Genomic DNA, 19,370 nt, shown 5'->3' on the forward strand with positions numbered 1-19,370 from the left:
GGCTGGTAACAATGAAATGCCTTATGATGCCCACTTTACCATTATTAGATTTAGGATCACTTTCTTTCAATGCAGGTACACCAGAAAGAAGTTTTAGAATTACTTAGCAACATTTTGAAGAAGCAGAAAATCATACTAAGTGAATGACAAAGACAGTTTTCACAGTAAAGATATACTTGTTTAACCCTTTAACTACTCTGGACGTGTTAATGTGCACATCTTTGTACCTGTTCCTGTGTGCTCTGAACGTGTTTGCGCGTGCCATCAGTCCTTGTACCTGGTACTCTGAATGTGTCTACGTGTAGACACATTCAGAGTACCAGTTAGAAGGACTGGTGGTGTGTGTAAACACGTTCAGAGCACAGAGTACAAAGGCACGCACATTAACGAGTCCAGAGCAGTTAAAAGGGTTAAAGATCAATTTCAGCTATATCATGAGGAACACAACACTTACTGTGCTTTGCTCAGTTGAATGAGTAAGTACTAAATCACAACTCACTTTCTCATACACATTTCAAAAGGCTGGAAGGAATTAAATAATCTTCATCTAGTGTTTCTTGGCTTTCTAAAAGCATTAGATTTGATATTAATCTGAGCCTTATTAAGGAAAGTACAGTCATATGGGGTCTCAAGTAAAAAATGTGACTGGCCCAAGGATTTCTTTGTCAGGATGATGCAGCATTTTATCTCAGATGAAGAGTCAAAACCAAATGCAGAAGTAACTTCAGGCGTGTCCTTGCTGTTTTTTCTGTACACTGACCTGGTACACTTTAATTGTAACTTTTTGCAGATTTAACTGTGCACAGAGACATTTAAACAATCATTCTTCCCAAACTAGACATGCAAAGGAGACCTCAATATGTGTATTACGGGAAGTAGTCTCTATGTGCAATTTATGGTGGTTTTTTGAGAGTGAGTGCAGACATACTGTAAGATAGTATCCAGCATAAAAAATGGTTTAACCATCACTCTGTAGGTGATGCCAACTGTCTGCTGCACTTTCATATATAGCTGCTGAACCATTTATGGTAACACAGTTTTGACAATGTGCACAAGCTTATGCCAATGACCACTGTCCTACTCTGCGTATTTTAAATAATCTGATACATATAATTATAATCCATTTCATTTATTACTCTTAGGCAACTTGGATTAAGGTACTACCTGATTTTTATTTCTCATTATTTTAGTTTGGTAGATCAGTAAAATGTCTGAGATAAGATTGCCAGCTTTCTTACCACAGTTACACAGGAATCAAGGTTTACATTTCATGGATAGAAACCACACGAGGGAAACTCGAAAACCACTTTGATAACAAGCTGTGACATTTAGATGCTCTATCTGCAGCATATAATGGGGCTTACAATATACTGAATTCTCAAAATATGTTCTGTGACCCTAATAATTGGTACATTACCATGTATTTACTCTACAGTTTATGTTATCTATTTTTTTATACAAATACTCTGACAGAAAAAATATCACAGTAATGAGAAGGAATTGTATGACATAAATGAAAGTTTACAGGCCTCTTTCTACATCTGAAAGGTCATGTCTATTCACATGTCACACCAGACACACAAGAGTGGTGACAGTAGCACCACTATGAGAACACAAATCAGGTTTGCTTTAAATAAATGCCTGTAATGCTCGTGAGCATTGGTTATGTCTTTAAGGAGACAAAGACACCGTTACCATCACCTTACTGAGTTTCAACGAAGTCATTGACAGGGCTACAAGAAGCTGGATGTCCCTTCTGTGATATTGCAGAAAGACTTGGCAGGAATGTAGCCAATGTACACGATTGCCGGTAGCAGTGGTCACAAGAATGTGTGGTCACAAAAAGACCGGCCTCTGTACAATCGGGCGGCACTACCACAAGGGGAGACCTTCGTGTTCAGCTTACGGCTGTGGTGCATCGTACTGCATCTGCAACAGCAATTTGAGCAGTAGTTGGCACCACAATGAAACAACAAACTGTTTCACTTCAGTTACTTCAAGGACAGTTCCAAGTCAGACACCCTGCAGCATGCATTCCACTGACCCCCAAACCACCACAATTTGCGACTTCAGTGGTGTCGAGCAAGAGCTCACTGGAGGGCAGTGTGGAGGTTCATTCTGTTTTCCGATGAAAGCTGGTTCTCTTTTGGTCTAAGTGATGGCCCTGTTTTGGTTAGAAGGAGGCAGTTTAGGGCCTAAAACCAACCTGTCTGCATGCATTACACACTGGACCTACACCCGTAATTATAGCTCGGATGCAATTTCATATGACAGCTGGAGCACTGCCGTGGTTATCCTATGCACCCTGACTGTAAATTTGTACATCAATCTGGTGATTTCACCTGTTGTGCTGCCACTCACAAACAGCGGTCCAGGGGATGTTTCCAACAGGATAACACTCCCCCACATACCGCTGCTTTAACTCATCATCAAATAACAGCTCCAGTGTCATCCAGAAAAAGCATTAACCATCACTGTATAGACCAACCAACTGCAACAGGCATGGAACTGCAGCCTACGAACTGACATCCAGCACCTGTAAAATGCAGTGTATGCACATCTGCTTGCTTGCATCCAACATTCTGGCAGTTACACCAGTTATTAATGTACCAGCATTTCACATTTGCAATAGTTCATCTTACACTTATGTTAACCTGTGAACTTGCAGTGTTAATTGTTTTAATATGTTATCGAGAGAAATTTATTTCCAAAATTTCGATACTCTATATTAATTATTTTTTGCTGTTGTGATTTTTTTTCTGTTAGTGTATTATGTTGATCAACCTGCATGTATATGATACAAGGATGAGGATAGAGTTCAAAAGTATAAATATCATGCCTCCTTCTTGGTGTTGCAAATTTTCATTTACTTTGTCTATACAGATGTGGATTTTGAATTCGAAGAGAAGTGTAGTTTTACTTATTATGCAATAAAATAACTCAAGGTTCTGGATGGAATTTAACACTTACCAATCATGACTCTTGCAGGAACTGCATTCCACTCGAGCCAAAAGGTAATGAAAGAAGAGGTAACAAGGATAATGCCCGGTATGAACACTGTCGTGAAGTAGAAGGCACGATCACGAGTGAAGCTCAGATCCACCTTCAAACAACTGTAGTTACCTATGAAAAAGAATTAAATGCATTAGCAAAACAGTTCCTGTGCTACAAAGTAAATATAATTGGAAAGGTAAGCTCTAAAATCATCAATACAATCTTATTCCTAGTTCCTGAATGGCTAGAAATAATTACTGGAAGAAGCTGTTTCAAGCTACAGTAAGTTTGTGTGCGCTTATTAAGTGCCGGTATACAGCAATGAATTAAAGCATAAGAGCTGCTTGCAGAAAATTACAAAAATGTTTATAACTGTTATGAAGAACAGTGATACACAAGAATATGCATTCAGTAAAACTGTGCAAATTATGCTTCAATACCAGTACTGCATCTTATAAAATTCAAGGCTAAGGCTTTATGGTATGGCATTGGTCGTACAGATGAATTAAAAAAAAAAAAAAAAAAAATTAAATAACTGTACATACAGGAACTTAGCTATATGCATTAAATAATATATACAAAAGTGAATTTTGACACAATATAGTACAAAATTACAACAGAGTAATTCACATTTGCATGAATTATATACATCATAAGAGGCCAAATTATTTTACAACACTGACTAATGGCAAGTTTCAGGCATTTTGCAGCTATATAGACCTTGTCTAGTGGTTTATTTGCCAGTAATATCAGTACTGAACATGGGCAAGATCTCTCAGTAGGACTGGAGGGCATAAGACAATTCAATCATGCTAACACACACAGCATCTAAATATTCCTTACAATACTGGCTCAACATAGATCTATTTAACACAAACTATTCTTACCACACCCTTCACTTCATCTTGACCCATATTTTCCCCTTCCCACTACATTATCTACTCCACTCGCGAAAACACCACTCTAAACACACCTTTCAATTTTCTCCCAGCAGGTTTCTGATTTTGTGATAACTAATTCCCTTCAATTTTCTTTATTCTAACCTTTATTCTTATCTTTATGATCTTAAGTTATCCTTCTCTCATCCTTAACAGTTTAACATTCTCATATTTGTATTGGCTTCCCTTCTCTTCTAAGAGGTCTTTTGTCAGTCCCCTTCGCTTTTCGCATTTTACTTTACAAGCACAATTTCAGAACTATCCAAGTATTTTTCTTGTTCTTGTTCTTATTGTTGATTGTTCACTTCCTTATAAAACTACACTCCAAACAGAATACTCGGAAAATCCCTTTCTTAATTCTATCTGAATTTCTTTTGCTGTCTACAATCCTTTCACATTTTCAATGGCTTCTTCACCTACAGATATCCCACTTCATAAACATCCTGGTAGATCAAAACTGTGTGCCAAACCGAGACTCAAACTCGTGATCTTAGCTTTTCGTGCACAAAAGGCAGAGTGAAAATTTCATTCTCGAAACATCCCCCACGCTGTGGCAAACCATGTCTCCGTAACGTCCTTTCTTTCGGGAGTGCTAGTTCTGCAACATTGCAGGAGAGCTTCTGTGAAGATTGGAAGGTAGTAGATGAGGTACTGGCAGAAGTGAAGCTGTGAGGATGGGGTGTGAGTTGTGCTTGGTACAGCACTTGCCCGTAAAATACAAAGGTCCCGAGTTCGAGTCTCAGTCTGGCACACAATTTTAATCTGCCAGGAAGTTTCATATCAGCACACACTCTGCTGCAGAGTGAAAATTTCATTCTGGATTCTACTTCATACTTCCTCTACACAGCTTTTGTTTTCTGTCCCCAAACTTCCTAAGTACCTAAAATATTTTATTTGCTCCGAGATCTTTCTCTTCACGGATATTTTTGCAGAATCATCCCATTTACTGGTTCTCATTATTTGATCTTTCCTACACTTATCTCATCCCTCACTCTTTGATGATTCTCTCCATCATAACTACAGTTCTTCCTCACACTGGTTGTCAGCATACATAATCGTCTTTATAATTTCTCCTCCTACTATTTTGCCTCTCACTTTTTGCAATGCTGTCTCTGTTAGTTTCTTTGCACAAACATTGAACAGTCTCAGTGACAGTCAACACCCCTGTCTTATGATTCTTTATGTTTCACACGTTTGCACCTTACCACCACTTTCGCCCTGTATACAGTTTCCTTATCAGTTTACCCCCTCCAAGTCTATATCAAGATCATTCAAGGTCTTCAGGAGGATATTCCAGTACACTCTGTCAAACGGCTTACCCCAATCAAGGAAACAAATGTGAATATCCTTGTTAACTTCTAGCATATCATCCTCAAACTTCCAGTAGCATCTCATGTTCCTCTTTTTGCCTATGTCTAAAATGGATCCTACCCTATGTATCACTAAGATCTTATTTCTAACTGAATAACAGGTCTTTACGATTTAACATATGGTGTTAACTGTCCTGCAATATTTGCATTATTTGGTGTTGTATTTATTTTGTAAAGGGACTAGAATAGTTTAAACCTAATCTTCAGGCCACATGCTTTCAGAGATTTAGTTGGTGTACTCTTATAGCCCATCAATTTCATGTTTTAAACCTTTACTCGCCTTCTACACTTCGCATCTCAATATCTTTGATCCATAGTCCATTCTATCACACTCCAATTCAATTCATGTTCCAATATTAGTCATGTGTGATCTCCTACAGTTTCATATATTTCTTCTACTCAGTCCTCCTGTATCTGTTTCTCCTTTTCAACACATGTGGTCATATTGGTATTTTTATTAAATATGCCCTGTTTCCTGACTTTCCTTGGTTCTTTTTTGTGCTTATATTGTTGTTACACACAAGGTCCATTAGAAAATCATCTGACTTTCTTATTTTTGCAAACACCTGATTGATCTGAATCTAGCATGCTTGCAAGAGCCAACCACGAATCTTTGTGCGCATGCATGAATTTTTTCTCAACTTTTGATAGCGCCAGTTCCTGGCAAGTGTCAGTTTTATATTGCAAGCAAAATGATGGAAAGACTGGAGCTGTGCTTCTGCATCAAATCCTGCCAGATATTGGGTGACAGCCAGGTGGAAACAATTTGGAAGATTCAGTTCGCTTTCAGTGAGGATGCTATGGGCACCACACAGATTAAGGAGTGGTACACCCAGTTTAAAGATGGCTGCACACTGGTGGCTAGTGAGCTGTGCTCCAGTCGGCCATCAACATGCTGAAATGAGCTGGTCATTACCAAAGTGAATGCTCTGGGGATGCAGGACTGCTGTATGACTATGAGAGAAATTGCAGAAAAGGTGGGCAACAGCACTTTTTTTAGCATATTTCACTGTGACCAAAGATTTGGCCACTAAGAGAGTGTCAGCGAAATTTGTGCCGGAGCTGCTGATGGTGGAGCGAAAGCAACTTCCTGTTGAAGTCTCACACGACATACTGGACTCCACATTCAGTGACCCTCACCTTGTGGCCACGATAATCACTGATGAAAAGTCCCAGGTGTATAGGTACAGCCCAGAAACTGAGTCCTAGTCATCACATTGGCAGCATTTCTCCTCACTGAGAACAAAGAAGGTCTGCCATTTGCGCAGCAACGTCGAAGTGATGCCGACTGCTTTCTTTGACTCCCATGGTGTTGTACACCACACGGTCGAAAAATCACCAAAGAGTACTACAGGGGTGTCCTCTGTTGTCTACATGATGCCATGCGACGCAAGAGACCTGACTTATGGTCAACAGGTAATTGGCGCCTCCATCACAACAACACTCCAGCAGATTCCTTGCACCTGATTCAGTTTTTCTTGGCAAAAAACTAAATTCCTTTGCTTCAACAGGCTCCTTACTCCCCTGATTCGGCCCCCTGTGACTTCTGGCTGTTTGCTGAACTCAAGAGGCCATTGAAAGAAAAGCAATCTCAGACAAGAGAGGACATTATGACAGAGAAGGCCAACCTAAATTCCGAAAGAGGCTATTTGGCATGCTTCTAACAATGGCGGCACTGTTACGAGAAGCGTGTGGAGGCCCAACGGAACTACTTTGACATTGATTAGTGCTCCAAGTGAGCCAGTTTTTTTCCCGGCCAAAGGTCATGTGCTTTTCTAACAGACCTTGCAGTTCCTTATTATCAGCTCTCAAATTCTTCATTTTGATGCATACCTGACAGGCAATGTACTCAATAACTTCTTATGACTGTTGTATTTGCATATATTAGAAAATCCTGTACAGAACAGGAACAGTCGCATGAGTAAAGACAACCACTCACTGGACAAGTAAAGCACTAAGCAGTGGACTCATCAGCAAGAAGTAACACATTCAGCTTTCAACGTTGTAATTATTTCATCTTTAGACCATACAGGTGGTGTGTGTGTGTGTGTGTGTCATCAGTTGATCTTTCGTCTGCCTATACCACGATATTATGTTTGGCAAAATCAATAAAATGATTCACAGCTATGATTTTGGAAAAATAATTGCTACTTTGCTGTACAAATGAAGGTTTTTTTTTTGTCGAAAGTAAAGGGTGTATAAGCAGTTAGAGAACCCAAACGAATGGTCAGCATGTTACAATATTTATCACTGTGAAAATGTGTTATAATAATTGTGAAACTGATGCACTCCACATCATAGTGAGAAGTTGTAATTACAATCCATAGAAGATGCAAAATAACTATATGAAAACTAGTCCCCCCCCTCAAAATAAGTGCATTCTTTCAGTATTGTTCAACATATACATAAGTGATCATACCAGGCAAAAGAAAAGCTAAAGTATTCTATGGCTGTAACCAAATTTTGCCATCCACACAATGCAGTTCAAGGGAGCAGAACAAAAGCTTCTGAACTTTGCAAATCTTTTCTGAGCATTGTAGCAGAAACCACTCAAAGCCAAGGAAAAACCCACAATCACTTCAAGTGTGTGCTTTCAATCTGCTTAACAGACAAACAAACTGGAAAATCAAAGTAAACCATCAATGTGTGGTGCTAGAACACTGCTCTGTAATAAAATACCTTAGTTGCTCAAATACCAGAGATACTATCGCAGTCTTAAATAAAAGGGATCAGCTTAAAGTACTACCATTCATAAACTTATTGGGACTTACAAGGAAGCCCAGTTGATGGTTCTCAGATCATCTGTCACAGTACTTTGTTGCCTCACTGAGGCATACATCTGTCCTGCAAGGTAAAAAATCTATTCATGCAATGCCAGTAGATGTGGTCCTTAATGAAACAGTAATACTAATCACTGGGTATCTGAAATGAATATCTATGGGAAATGTATACTGGCTGGTAGGCATCACTTCACTGGATAATTGCCAAAAAGTGGCTGTCGATGCTGGAATACAGAAAGTTGAAGGAAATCCATACTTACAAACTAGCATACAACAACTGGAATCCAGGTACAGCATCCTCAACACTTAATGAGCATTAAATATAAGTCTGGACAACAAGAACTAACCACCTCCAAAAGTGACTAAAACCATCACAACTTTTACTAGAGGGGGTAAGGAGATGTAGATAAACTTCACTGGTCTACATGTTAGTCACTGATTAGGCTAACAATAGGCATAATGAATTTGAAGGACAGTCTCATTGAGCAGGGATATTCAAAACAACCATCACAATGTGATTATCAGGAGGAGCAGACAGTGAAATGTCAGTGCCCATGTCATAACGTGATACATATTTATTCACAGCCTCACAGCTACAGAAAGTGCAGTGGAAGTTGCCAGACTGTGGGCAAGGATGATTTGACATTCTTTCACATGTATCTGTCACAATATTATAGTGAAACAAGCTACACAGTACATTTGTCAAGGTGACTCATCGCCATTATCTGTAAACAAGGTATTTATAATCACTTGGTACACTGCATAGCTTGTGACATGAATATACAAATGAACAGAAGAGCAAAAGCTTTAAGTCCACATAATGACTGAAAATAATCCTCACTGAAAATATCAACAAATTGGGTGCAATCTCAAAATCAGACTGACAGTAATTTATAAGATCCTGGGTGAGAGTATTTGTGTTAGAAAGATCAGCAGTCACTAGATACAACACATTAGAATCCCTGAGCAAAAAGCTCTATGAAGCAAACTGTACCAACAAAATGCTATAAAAATTTGGATTTTGTGTGGACAAAATCAGTATTTTTATATCATGACTGGTGACAAAATTTGTTTATATCAATTCAACTCTTAAATTAAATGAAATGGTATTAAAGTGTTTGGGTCCTCTCAGGAAAAGTCCATCAACCAAGACTAAAAAGAGCACAAAATTGCACATATAAGGGATGCACTGCTGCAGCATATGTGCAATGTAGCACAATGTGGAATTATAACCACCATCGTGTAGGCAAGGGGTTACTGTGGTGTTCGTGAACTATGGCGATGTTATTACCAAATGTGTCCAAACAGGACAAACATGCTGTTGTTCTTTTCTTGGTGACAGAAGGACAAACAATGGAACATGTATGGGGCAGCATGTCTGTCAAAAACAACAGTTGAGAAAAACAGCACTAAGTTCTGTACTGATTGCGATAACACATGTCCCAATATCGCAAATGTCGTAAAGCAGAAGCTATGCCAACTCGAGTTGAAGACACTCGAGCACCCGCCCTATAGTCCAGATCTTCCTCCATGTGATTATCACACCTTTGGTCCCTTGTAAAAGGCCTTGGACAGTCAATGATTCTTGTCAGACAAAGGTGTGCAGCAGGCTTCTTCACATAGCACAACACGGTGTTTTACCAAATGGGTATCTTCAGCCCGTTTTGTTTGGATGACAGCCCCAATGCCCTCTGTGTGTTTGCCTTATTGGAATACCAGTTCTGGGTTGAATGGTCTTTGAACAGAAACTTTTTGAATGCCCCTTATATTCTGCTGCAAGTGGCCAAGTAGTTGTGGATGTAGGCAAGACAGCAATCTTGGTTCGGCATTCGGGAGTTTTACCAGCCCAGATTGTACAGACATAGAAAGAAGAAATATTATCCAAAACCAGTCCGCACCAGATCCTATTCCACAGTTGTGGCACACCACCACACTACAGTGACAAGTGAAGTCCCTGCTTGAGAAATTACAGATCCACACATTTCCTTTATCCACATTATGACTCTGATCTAGTGAAAGAAAGTATTAGTGAGCAGCTACTAAGGGTAAGCGAGCACATGAATTCTTGCGGACATTAAGAAGTCTTCTATGGAGGACAGATGTACCACCCAAAAGGCAAGCAAATGTTATACCAAGCATATTATGCTCCAATAATTACATATGAATCAGAAGAAAAGGCAGGTGAGCAGGACAAAGGCTTGTGAGATGAAATTTCAAAGCATCAGCACAGGACTCAGGGGAGAGTTGCTTATATTGTACTGACTCCTAACTTGTATCATTTCTATAAAATTTGTACCTCTCATACATCCAATATTTAGAGAGTTCAGATTGAGCTACATGCTTCTTGGAGTTTCATTATCAACTATGAATTCTGTGTGTTGAGGAACACGTAGTCTGAAGACAGAATTGCTTTTGTTATAGATTTCATTTAACTTTTTGTGTACGTGGCGAAGAGAATTACTGTTATTTGCTACGTGGAAGCATAATGCTTTATTTATGGGTAAATATACATGAAAAAACTTACGTTTCAGACAATCATGGATCTGTATTTGTCGTGAGTCATTTGCAGAAATCTGAGAAAGGGAAAATAGTAACATTGTGTGTACTGTAGTGCTTTCACTTTCTGATATTACACCATAACATTTAAGAAACTTGCTCATATACAGAGCTTTTATATTGCATTTAGCATAATTAGTGCAACTTAACGTTTCAAAAGAGTCTGGTGAATTTTCTAATGCTTCCTTCAGCCCATGTTAACAATTAAATAATTATTTTGTATTACAGTATGGTAACAGAAAGCTGCCATGGAAAGTGGAGCTCAGGAGAACAGCATTTAGCTGCTACATTACCATACATCTAAATGGGGATCATGGATTAAATGAAACTGCGGGCATATAAAAAGTGCCTAACCCAACGATTAAGAGGCATGCTGAAAATAAAAATGCAAACAGGTATACAAAAATTTATGATGCAGAAAAAGTGTTTTACTATGAATGTAAAAATTAACTGAAAGACCACATTCTTACATTTCAAGAGATGGTATTTGTTTTACACATGTCGAATGTAAGAAAACTTGCTTCTGACTTTGCAGAAAGACACAGATTGCCTAGTAATTTCAATGCAGATGAAGCCACACAGGCAAACAATAGGTTAAAGGTGACCATCCAAGAATTATCACTGAATCCGAGGGAAATGATGAAAGTTCGAAGTAAAACTTCGCGGCTTAACAGAGGACCCTTTGAGCTGATGAATAGACTATGCAAGAGGGGCTTATGGGATGAAAGTTAACTGAAGCAAAGGAGAGATTTAGAACTACAGCTTTGCACATATGAAGAGGAAATTTTTGGAAGCTGTGGGGAAGCCACCATAGAAACTAATTTGTAAAACAGAGGAATGATATTGTGAGGCATGTAAGAAAGATTGAATGGAAAAAATGATCAGATGCACAAAATGCAAAATGTCGATTCATGAAAGGTTTGCAGGGTTGGGTAAAAAAGTGAAAAAGTTGTATTGTAATATCTGCGAATAGTGATGTAACAACTAAGAGATGAAACATCTCCTTAAGCTTGGACTAGTACAATCTCAGGGATAATTTGTAAGGCTGGTACAATTTATGCATCCATTAGGAAATCTGACCCTAATTTGTACCATTTTCAGATGTTTCAAAAATTAAATGTAGTGTCCTTATTTCTAGCATAATTTCTATTCTTTAAATTGGTTACCAAGGACAACATCCTACAGTTGAGGATGGCTTTGCTTATATAATTTTGGAATATAATAAATAAAGCTTTCAAAAAATTGTACAATTTAGGCAATTCTGACCTACTAGAATGGATAATGTGAGGAATGAGACAATGAGAGAAATAGTGAAAGAGATGGTATGCAATAATCAGCGAAAAGGTGAGATTGAGATGGTATGGACATATTAAAAGAATAGGAGTAGACAGGACACTAAGACAGGTTCACGGAATGACAATAGGAAGATAGAATCTAGCAGAAGATCAAAAGACAGAGGTGGATTGTTGGAGTGATGGAATATGTGAAGAACAGAAAAGAATGTTGGGAACAGAGTGGGAAGAAGAATGCAATAGGAGGACAGGAAAACACGGAGGGGCTTACATTCCGAAACAACCTAGCCGAGGGCTGGAAACTGTGCAAAATGACAGTGATGGTGATGCTGATGATGATGAAGATGATTATGATGATGATAACTAGTGAAAGAAGTCATCAACAGCTGTTGATTTACATCTCCAAAGGCAGCAGTATTTGTGTACAAGGTGTACCGATAAGATCTTCCAAAAGAGCATCACAAATCATTCACTGAGTGTTTTACATGGCTGCAGCAGTTCGTAAAATCAGGGAGAGTACTTTGAAAAGCTAGTACAACTTTCAAAGGAAGATAATAAAATAACAGGATAAAACTGTGTGCTTTCATGCACTATTCTCTCTTCGACTGAGATATGTGGGCACTGCTAATGACCTGCCATTGTATCTTCACTACTAATAGTATCTCTATTCTACGTTCTGAATGGCTTGTTGACTAAACTTCTGGAAGAAAGGATTAGGGAGAAATGGCTTATCCACAGAATAGGCATTTTCTTCAGAACGAATCTTTTACTCTGCAATGGAGTTGCACAGTTTTGAAACTTCCAGGCAGATTAAAATCATATATGAGACTTGGACTCAAACCCAGAATCTTGCCTTCTGCAGGCTGCTTTTACCAATTGAGCTGGGATAAGTTGCAAATTACGCCTGCAGAATGCACAGTTCTAGGTTTGAGCCCTGGTCCTGTACACGATTTTAATCTGGCAGAAGCATGAAAAGAGCACACTTTCCACTGTAGGATGAAAGATGAAGACAACAACTTCAAAGCTTTAAGGTAGCCTATCATAACTGTTTGAAAGGTCAAGCTGTGCAGCCAACCAGCATATCCTATTACAGTCTTGTCACTTATATAGGGTATCCCAGCAGGAATGGTCAGTATTCTAGGATATGTCAGGAATAATCATTTGAAGAAAAAAGTCTAGTAAACATGAGCCCTAAAATTCGTATTAGAAGAACTATGAGCACTTTTTCATCTCTGATACTGGGAACGTATCTCTTCTACTGAATAAATGCTCTGATCAGCCCGAACATCATGACCACCAACCTGCAATCGATATAAACCCACCCGGGCCATGGCAACATCACCTGGTGAGGAATGACTGCTAGTCAGACATGCACACGGTGCATTTAATATCAGTGAGCATGCTCTCCTTGTGTTGAATGCGGAAGGCGCGCGATCTATCTGAGTTTGACCGAGAGCAGATTGTGATGACCAGGAGGCTTCGCATGAGCATTTCACAAACTGGATGAGTTGTCAGGAGTTCAAGGAGTGCTGTGGTGAGTGTCTTCAACACAAGGTGAAACCACGTCCAGATGTCAAGAGGTTCGGTGGCCATCCCTCACTACAGATGTCGGATGTCAGAGGCTGGGCAGGCTGGTAAGACAAGACAAGTGGCGAACTGTGGTAGAACTAACATCAGACTTTAGTGCTGGGTAGAGTACAAGTGTGTCGGAACATGTAGTACACCGAACACTCCTAACAGTGGGCCTCCACAGCCGACTACCCGTGCGTGTGCAAACTTTAACACCACGACATCAACAGCTGTGACTGAAATGGGCACACAACTATCAGCACTGGATATCGGCACAGTGGTTGAGTGTTGCACGGTCTGATGAATCCCGCTGCCTTCTTTTTCATCCTGATGGGATGGTGCAAATAGGTTGTCTTCCGGAGGAACTGCTCCTTGACATCTGTACTATGGGATGGAGACAAGCTGGTGGCAGCTCCATTGTCCTCTGGGGAACATTTGCATGGATATCTACAGTTCCATGAAGCCCATGCAAGGTACTATGACTGTGAATGAGTATTGTGCACTGGCTGAAGACCACATACACCTCTTCATGATGATCATGTTTCCTGGTGGCAATGATATTTTTCAATAAGACCAGGAGTGTGATGGAGTGGTTTGAGGAACGCAGTGGCAAGTTCCACTTTATGTGCTGGCCCCCCAACTTTACAGGAATTAGGTGACTTGTGAGTGCAGATGTGGCGCCAACTCCCTCCAGGGATTTACCAAGGCCTCATTGCTTCCATGCCACGACGCGCTGCTGCCGTCATTTGTGCCAAAGATGGACATGCTGGCTATTAGGTAGATGGTTATGGTGTTCTGGTTGATCAGTGTAGCTCTAAGGTATGCATTTCAGAGCCCACGATTACTAGACTTTTTTGGTTCAAATGATCATTCCTGCCATATTCCTGAATACTGACCATTCCTCCCAAGACACACTGCATATCCTACCTCATAACAGCTGGTGCCAACTGCAGAATAAGATGTCACAGTTCATCTCAACTGCAGCTTTAGTACAGCCTTTTATGAGGTCATGACCACTGAAAATGTCCATCAATACGGAGGAGGAGGTTAGTGGTTAATGTCCCATTGAAAATGAGGTCATTAGAGACAGAACATAAGCTCGGATGTGGAAGGAAATTGGTCATGCCCTTTTTTAAAGGAACCCTCCTGGCATTTGCCCGATGCGATTTAGGGAAATCGTGGAAACCTTAAAACAGGATGGCTGGACATGGATTTGAACAGTCACCCTCCTGAATGTGAGTCCAATGTGCTAATCGCTGCGCCACCTTGCTTGGTCCCACCAATACGAATGGTCAATGGTCATTGTCAACCCGCGGCCATGAGGCCATGAGCTAGGTTGTTGAACACTTAGTGGCAAAGGATGTTCTCAAGCACATGTGCGATCTCCCCCCCCCCCCCCCCCCCCCTCACCCCCCACCCCCCCTGGCCCCAAAGCTACCTCAGTAATCCCTGCCCCTTTTAACCATACCTACCTATTCACTCTCTCTCTCTCTCTCTCTCTCTCTCACTCACTCACTCACACACACACACACACACACACACACACACACACACACACACACTTTTAATCCCACTGATAATCTCCCCCCTCCTCCCTTTCTTCTTGCTCGTTCATCTCACCTGCTCCATCAAATAACTGCTCACCTCACCACAGTCAGACATAACAGCTGAAACCTGCACCTGTTCGCACTTATGTGACTACCTGCTACTCAATATCTACACCACATGGTAAGTGGTTATCTTTACTCATTTCAGTGTTTATAAGCCAATCAGGACTCCTTTAGAACTGCAATAATACATTTTCACTTTTTTAAAATTCTATTCATAAGAAACCTAGATTACCAATATCCTTTCACATTTTGCAAATTCTTTCATTTGAATTATTTTTGCTGTTAAATTGGCTAATTTCTAAGGTAAATCTGTTTCTTTTTCTCCCAAACTTTACGTTTCTGATCTTAAATGTTGATTTTTATTATATATATTCCACTCTGCGTCTTCTGAATTACCCTTGATCCTTTTATTCTGACAAGTGGTCACTGTCCCTGAGGATTTGAAATTTTTTGTCTAGTGCTGATTCAGTATAACCCATTAGTACAGTTATATGTCATTATACACCTCAAATACTAATATTCTACGGGGACACTGATTCTGCAGACACTCACTGAAGGTACAACTTGCACAGAATGTGAGGATAAATGGCCACAAGACAAATATGATTGCAGCAGTAATCAGTGTAAGCAAAATCCCGTGACTTGTTAGCCCATGTAATATTCTTCTTTGACATGTTCAAAACTCAATGTTTTGGCCCTACTGTGGGATTTTCTTCAAGAGTCCTCTAGTGAACTGAGATGGTTCAACCACCAGAGGACTCCTACAGACAATCCCAGAAGCAGGGTCAAAACTTCAAGCTTTGAGATATTGAAAATGTGCCTATGGTATCATCATCACATGTCCGATGCCTTTGAATGCTGCACGCTATCTTCCCACATCGGTGCTACAGTGTGGCATGACTAGCACCACTAAGATGTCGCCCTCTGCCAACTGCCAAGAGCGGCAGAAGAGTGAACTACGTGAAGAACAGTTGCAACCAGAGAGAAAGATGGAAGAGCTGAGCCTCGAATTGTGTCAACCTGCTACATGACTTGTTCTGGACAGAACAGGTCTTTGGTCGGTATCGGTGACACTGTGGATAGTACTGATCACTAACATTTTTGAGTTATAGTGAGCTGAGGTGATTGGAACAGTCGTCGCCCAAGGATCTGAATACTGGGCATGTTCTATGTGGCTCAGCTGTGGCACATATTTAACTAAGAGAACTCTGCAGAAGGGGAGTCCGAAAACTTGTCATGCTACTCATATGTACTGTATTCAGATGGTTATTTTCGTGTCCCTTCCAGAGACAAAGTCTGATAGTTGTGTTTTCTTTTGTGACTGTTTGCATTGAGCAAAGAAAGACAAATGAGGAACTGCAGTAATTTTGATATGAGCATATGTGTTATATTCACATGTGGTTGTAAAGTTTTCTTGCCTAAGGGAACACATCAAATTAAATTAAACATTTAATTGTAAACTTTTTTGGACATATTATTTTAAATCAATTGTTTCATGTTGTTTTCAAAAGTTTGGGTTTAAAAAATTATGCTTAGAACTGTTGTATTATGCCTACCTCCTAACCCCTAGCCCTTCCATTTAATGCTATGTTACAGAAAGGATGAATATGACATGGTCTAACAACTCCATGAAGATGGCACAAAAGTCTTTAGACATATAATAATCAGTATATTTAAATTTCAATATAATTTATAACTTAACTAATCAGTGGCACATCTTATTTCATTATTTTCAGTTTCAGTTGTCTTCTCATCACCGCTAAATAGCACACGGACTCACTCGGCTGCACAGTAACCACTGTATAAGTCTTGCCTAACAAGAATACAGAACAGCTGATATTGTACTGTGTTGCATTACCTTTTAAACAATTAATTACTTCTAACTTGTTCTTCCTCCCACCTTTGTTCTACAAGAATTCTGCCTATTTTCCACCACTACGTTCTTGTTAAGTGATAGAATTTCCTGTGATTATAGAGTATTTGGAAGGTTTCAAGCACTTTACTAATTCCTTAATTCCCTATACCACTTTCCCTGTCATGATGATTCAAGCATTTATTACACCACTGCCTGAAGGGGGAGTTGTCTGACCAAAAACTCTTCTCTCATTTTACTTTGCTAATCATGAATAAATCAAGTATTAGCCCAATTATTTCCCCTTAAAGATCTTATACATGCAGTCTTCTCAAATTTGATCATGCTTCTACTTGTGGAATTCTGGTTTTGTTTACTACCTATTAAGCTGCCCCAAACAATTCTTTCCTGAAAACTGACTTGATGCTTACTTTACCTTTTACAAAGAAAGAAACCACACTGGGTTTTCAGAGGATATGTTTTCTATCTTTCTTTAATCCTATGGTACATGTTGTCTTCTGTATCTTAATATTGAAGAGAACAGATGTTTCTCCTACCTTTGGAAGTAATTTCCCATCCTAAGGGTAATCTTTGTACCTTCTACACTGTGATCGAAAAGTTGAGCACATGAAAACAAATGAGTCTGTCAATAGGAGTTGCATTACATTCATTTGATTAGCCACAGCAAGAAAACACTACAGGTACTGAAACTTCCTGGCAGATTAAAACTGTGTGCCCGACCGAGACTCAAACTCGGGACCTTTGCCTTTCGCGGGCAAGTACAGGTACTGTCAACAACAAATGAAGATGACAATGTAACAGGTAGGGGTCACGTAACATATGTAGCACTGAGCAGTTCTATGTTGTTTTTCCAACAGAAATGACTTTTCATTGTACAACAGTGTTTTGTCAATTGTTCAAAGGCACATGTTGTAGAAGCATTTCCTGGGAAATATCCAGGTACCAGAGTGCTGAACAGTTGAACTATAATGAGATTAACTACCCATTTCCAGCAATGCAGATCTGTTGCAGTCATGAAGAGGACCAGGAGACCAGCCATTTGGCGAATGTTAACTGGCTCAGGTGAGGAATGTGATGCTGCATTTTACTTCAAAAAGCATGAAGAGACTGTCTGTCCAATCTCAGATTTTGTATGGTAGTCCTTAGACTGTAACAGAGAAGTTAAAATTTCATGCAAATCACGTTTGTAGAGTGCAGGAATTGAAGGCACTAAACAAAGAAATGTAACTTATGTGCACACATGTTTTCATCATTTGTTGATGCCCATGCAATTGCAGAACTGAACCATGTTTTGTTCACTGGTATGGCATGGTTTTATCTTAGTAGATATGTGAATACTTAAAACACTAAAATTTGTCCAACCAAAAATCCACACATATTTCATGAGAATACTTTGCACCATAGAAAACTGGAGTCTGGCATACCGCATCATGTCATCAAATAGTGAGCTCCATTTCCTTTTAAGTTGCAGTGAATAGTGTTGTGTACCAAGACACTGTCATACAGTTCATTTGACATCTTAAGGTGGATGTGCACGACTTTTCGATAACCCTGTACTTTGATATCGGTAGAATGAGGCTACTTCACATCCTACCAGTCAACAGTACCCATTGTGTGAAAGTTATGTAAAGTTTAGGAGCTACTATGATCAAGTAGAGCATCCTTCAATTAACAGTCAATTAAGGTGATCCTAAAGTGGCCTTTTTAATGCTTGATTGACTCCCTTTCACAAACAAAAGAAAAAGATTTTTCTCTTAAGAAACCAAAGGAATCCTCACAAAGTACTTAACTAGACAATACTGGCTTCCTCTTTGACACTTTTGTGACATGTAGGCGATGGATGAATGAATTACAGAAGTGCATGTCACTGGATGGGGAGTATCAGTAATATCTACTACTAAAATCATGGTATGCTGTTTCATAGCAAGAACTGAGCATGCCAATATGCACAGTCACATCTGTGTGAGTAAAACTATTGTGAATAGAAGTTTTAGATATTCCCTTAAGAGGGGAGCAACATTCTGCCTACAGAAATCTAGTCAAAGCCCAGCCCATCATCAAAGAGAAATACCACGGACAGTGTCACACAATGTGATGCCTGAAACTGGCCGAGCTATAAATAAGCTATACTCTTCAATGGGTTGTTGGTGAGTTCCGGAATCCCTGGCACTTGTAGTTCTAGCAGTACAAGTACATAAGCGCTGTCTATGACGAAGTGCTCTGCACGTAGGTGCTACTCAGGCCTGTGATACGCTTTACCTTGCTCCTCGAACCTTCTCTGGCACAGAGAACACCTGCAGTCCCCTGTGTAACCGTCCTCAGAGTAGTCCTCCTCTGTAAGAGAAGACGTACAGCTCTCGTGTACAGATTTGGGCGGCATCCCAGCGA

The 19,370-nt window shown here is 39.8% G+C and overlaps 1 protein-coding gene across 1 annotated transcript in view; it reads right to left on the reverse strand.

The window, feature by feature from the left end:
• Positions 1–19,370, reverse strand: part of LOC126428288 (glutamate-gated chloride channel) — a 444,803-nt gene that overhangs the window by 87,174 nt on the left and 338,259 nt on the right. The window contains exon 9 of the mRNA XM_050090205.1: positions 2,971–3,123. Within this exon, the coding sequence (XP_049946162.1) occupies positions 2,971–3,123 (153 nt within the window). The remainder of the gene's footprint in view (positions 1–2,970; positions 3,124–19,370) is intronic.

The sequence above is a fragment of the Schistocerca serialis genome, chromosome 12 (assembly GCF_023864345.2).
Source record: "Schistocerca serialis cubense isolate TAMUIC-IGC-003099 chromosome 12, iqSchSeri2.2, whole genome shotgun sequence".
NCBI lineage: Eukaryota > Metazoa > Arthropoda > Insecta > Orthoptera > Acrididae > Schistocerca > Schistocerca serialis.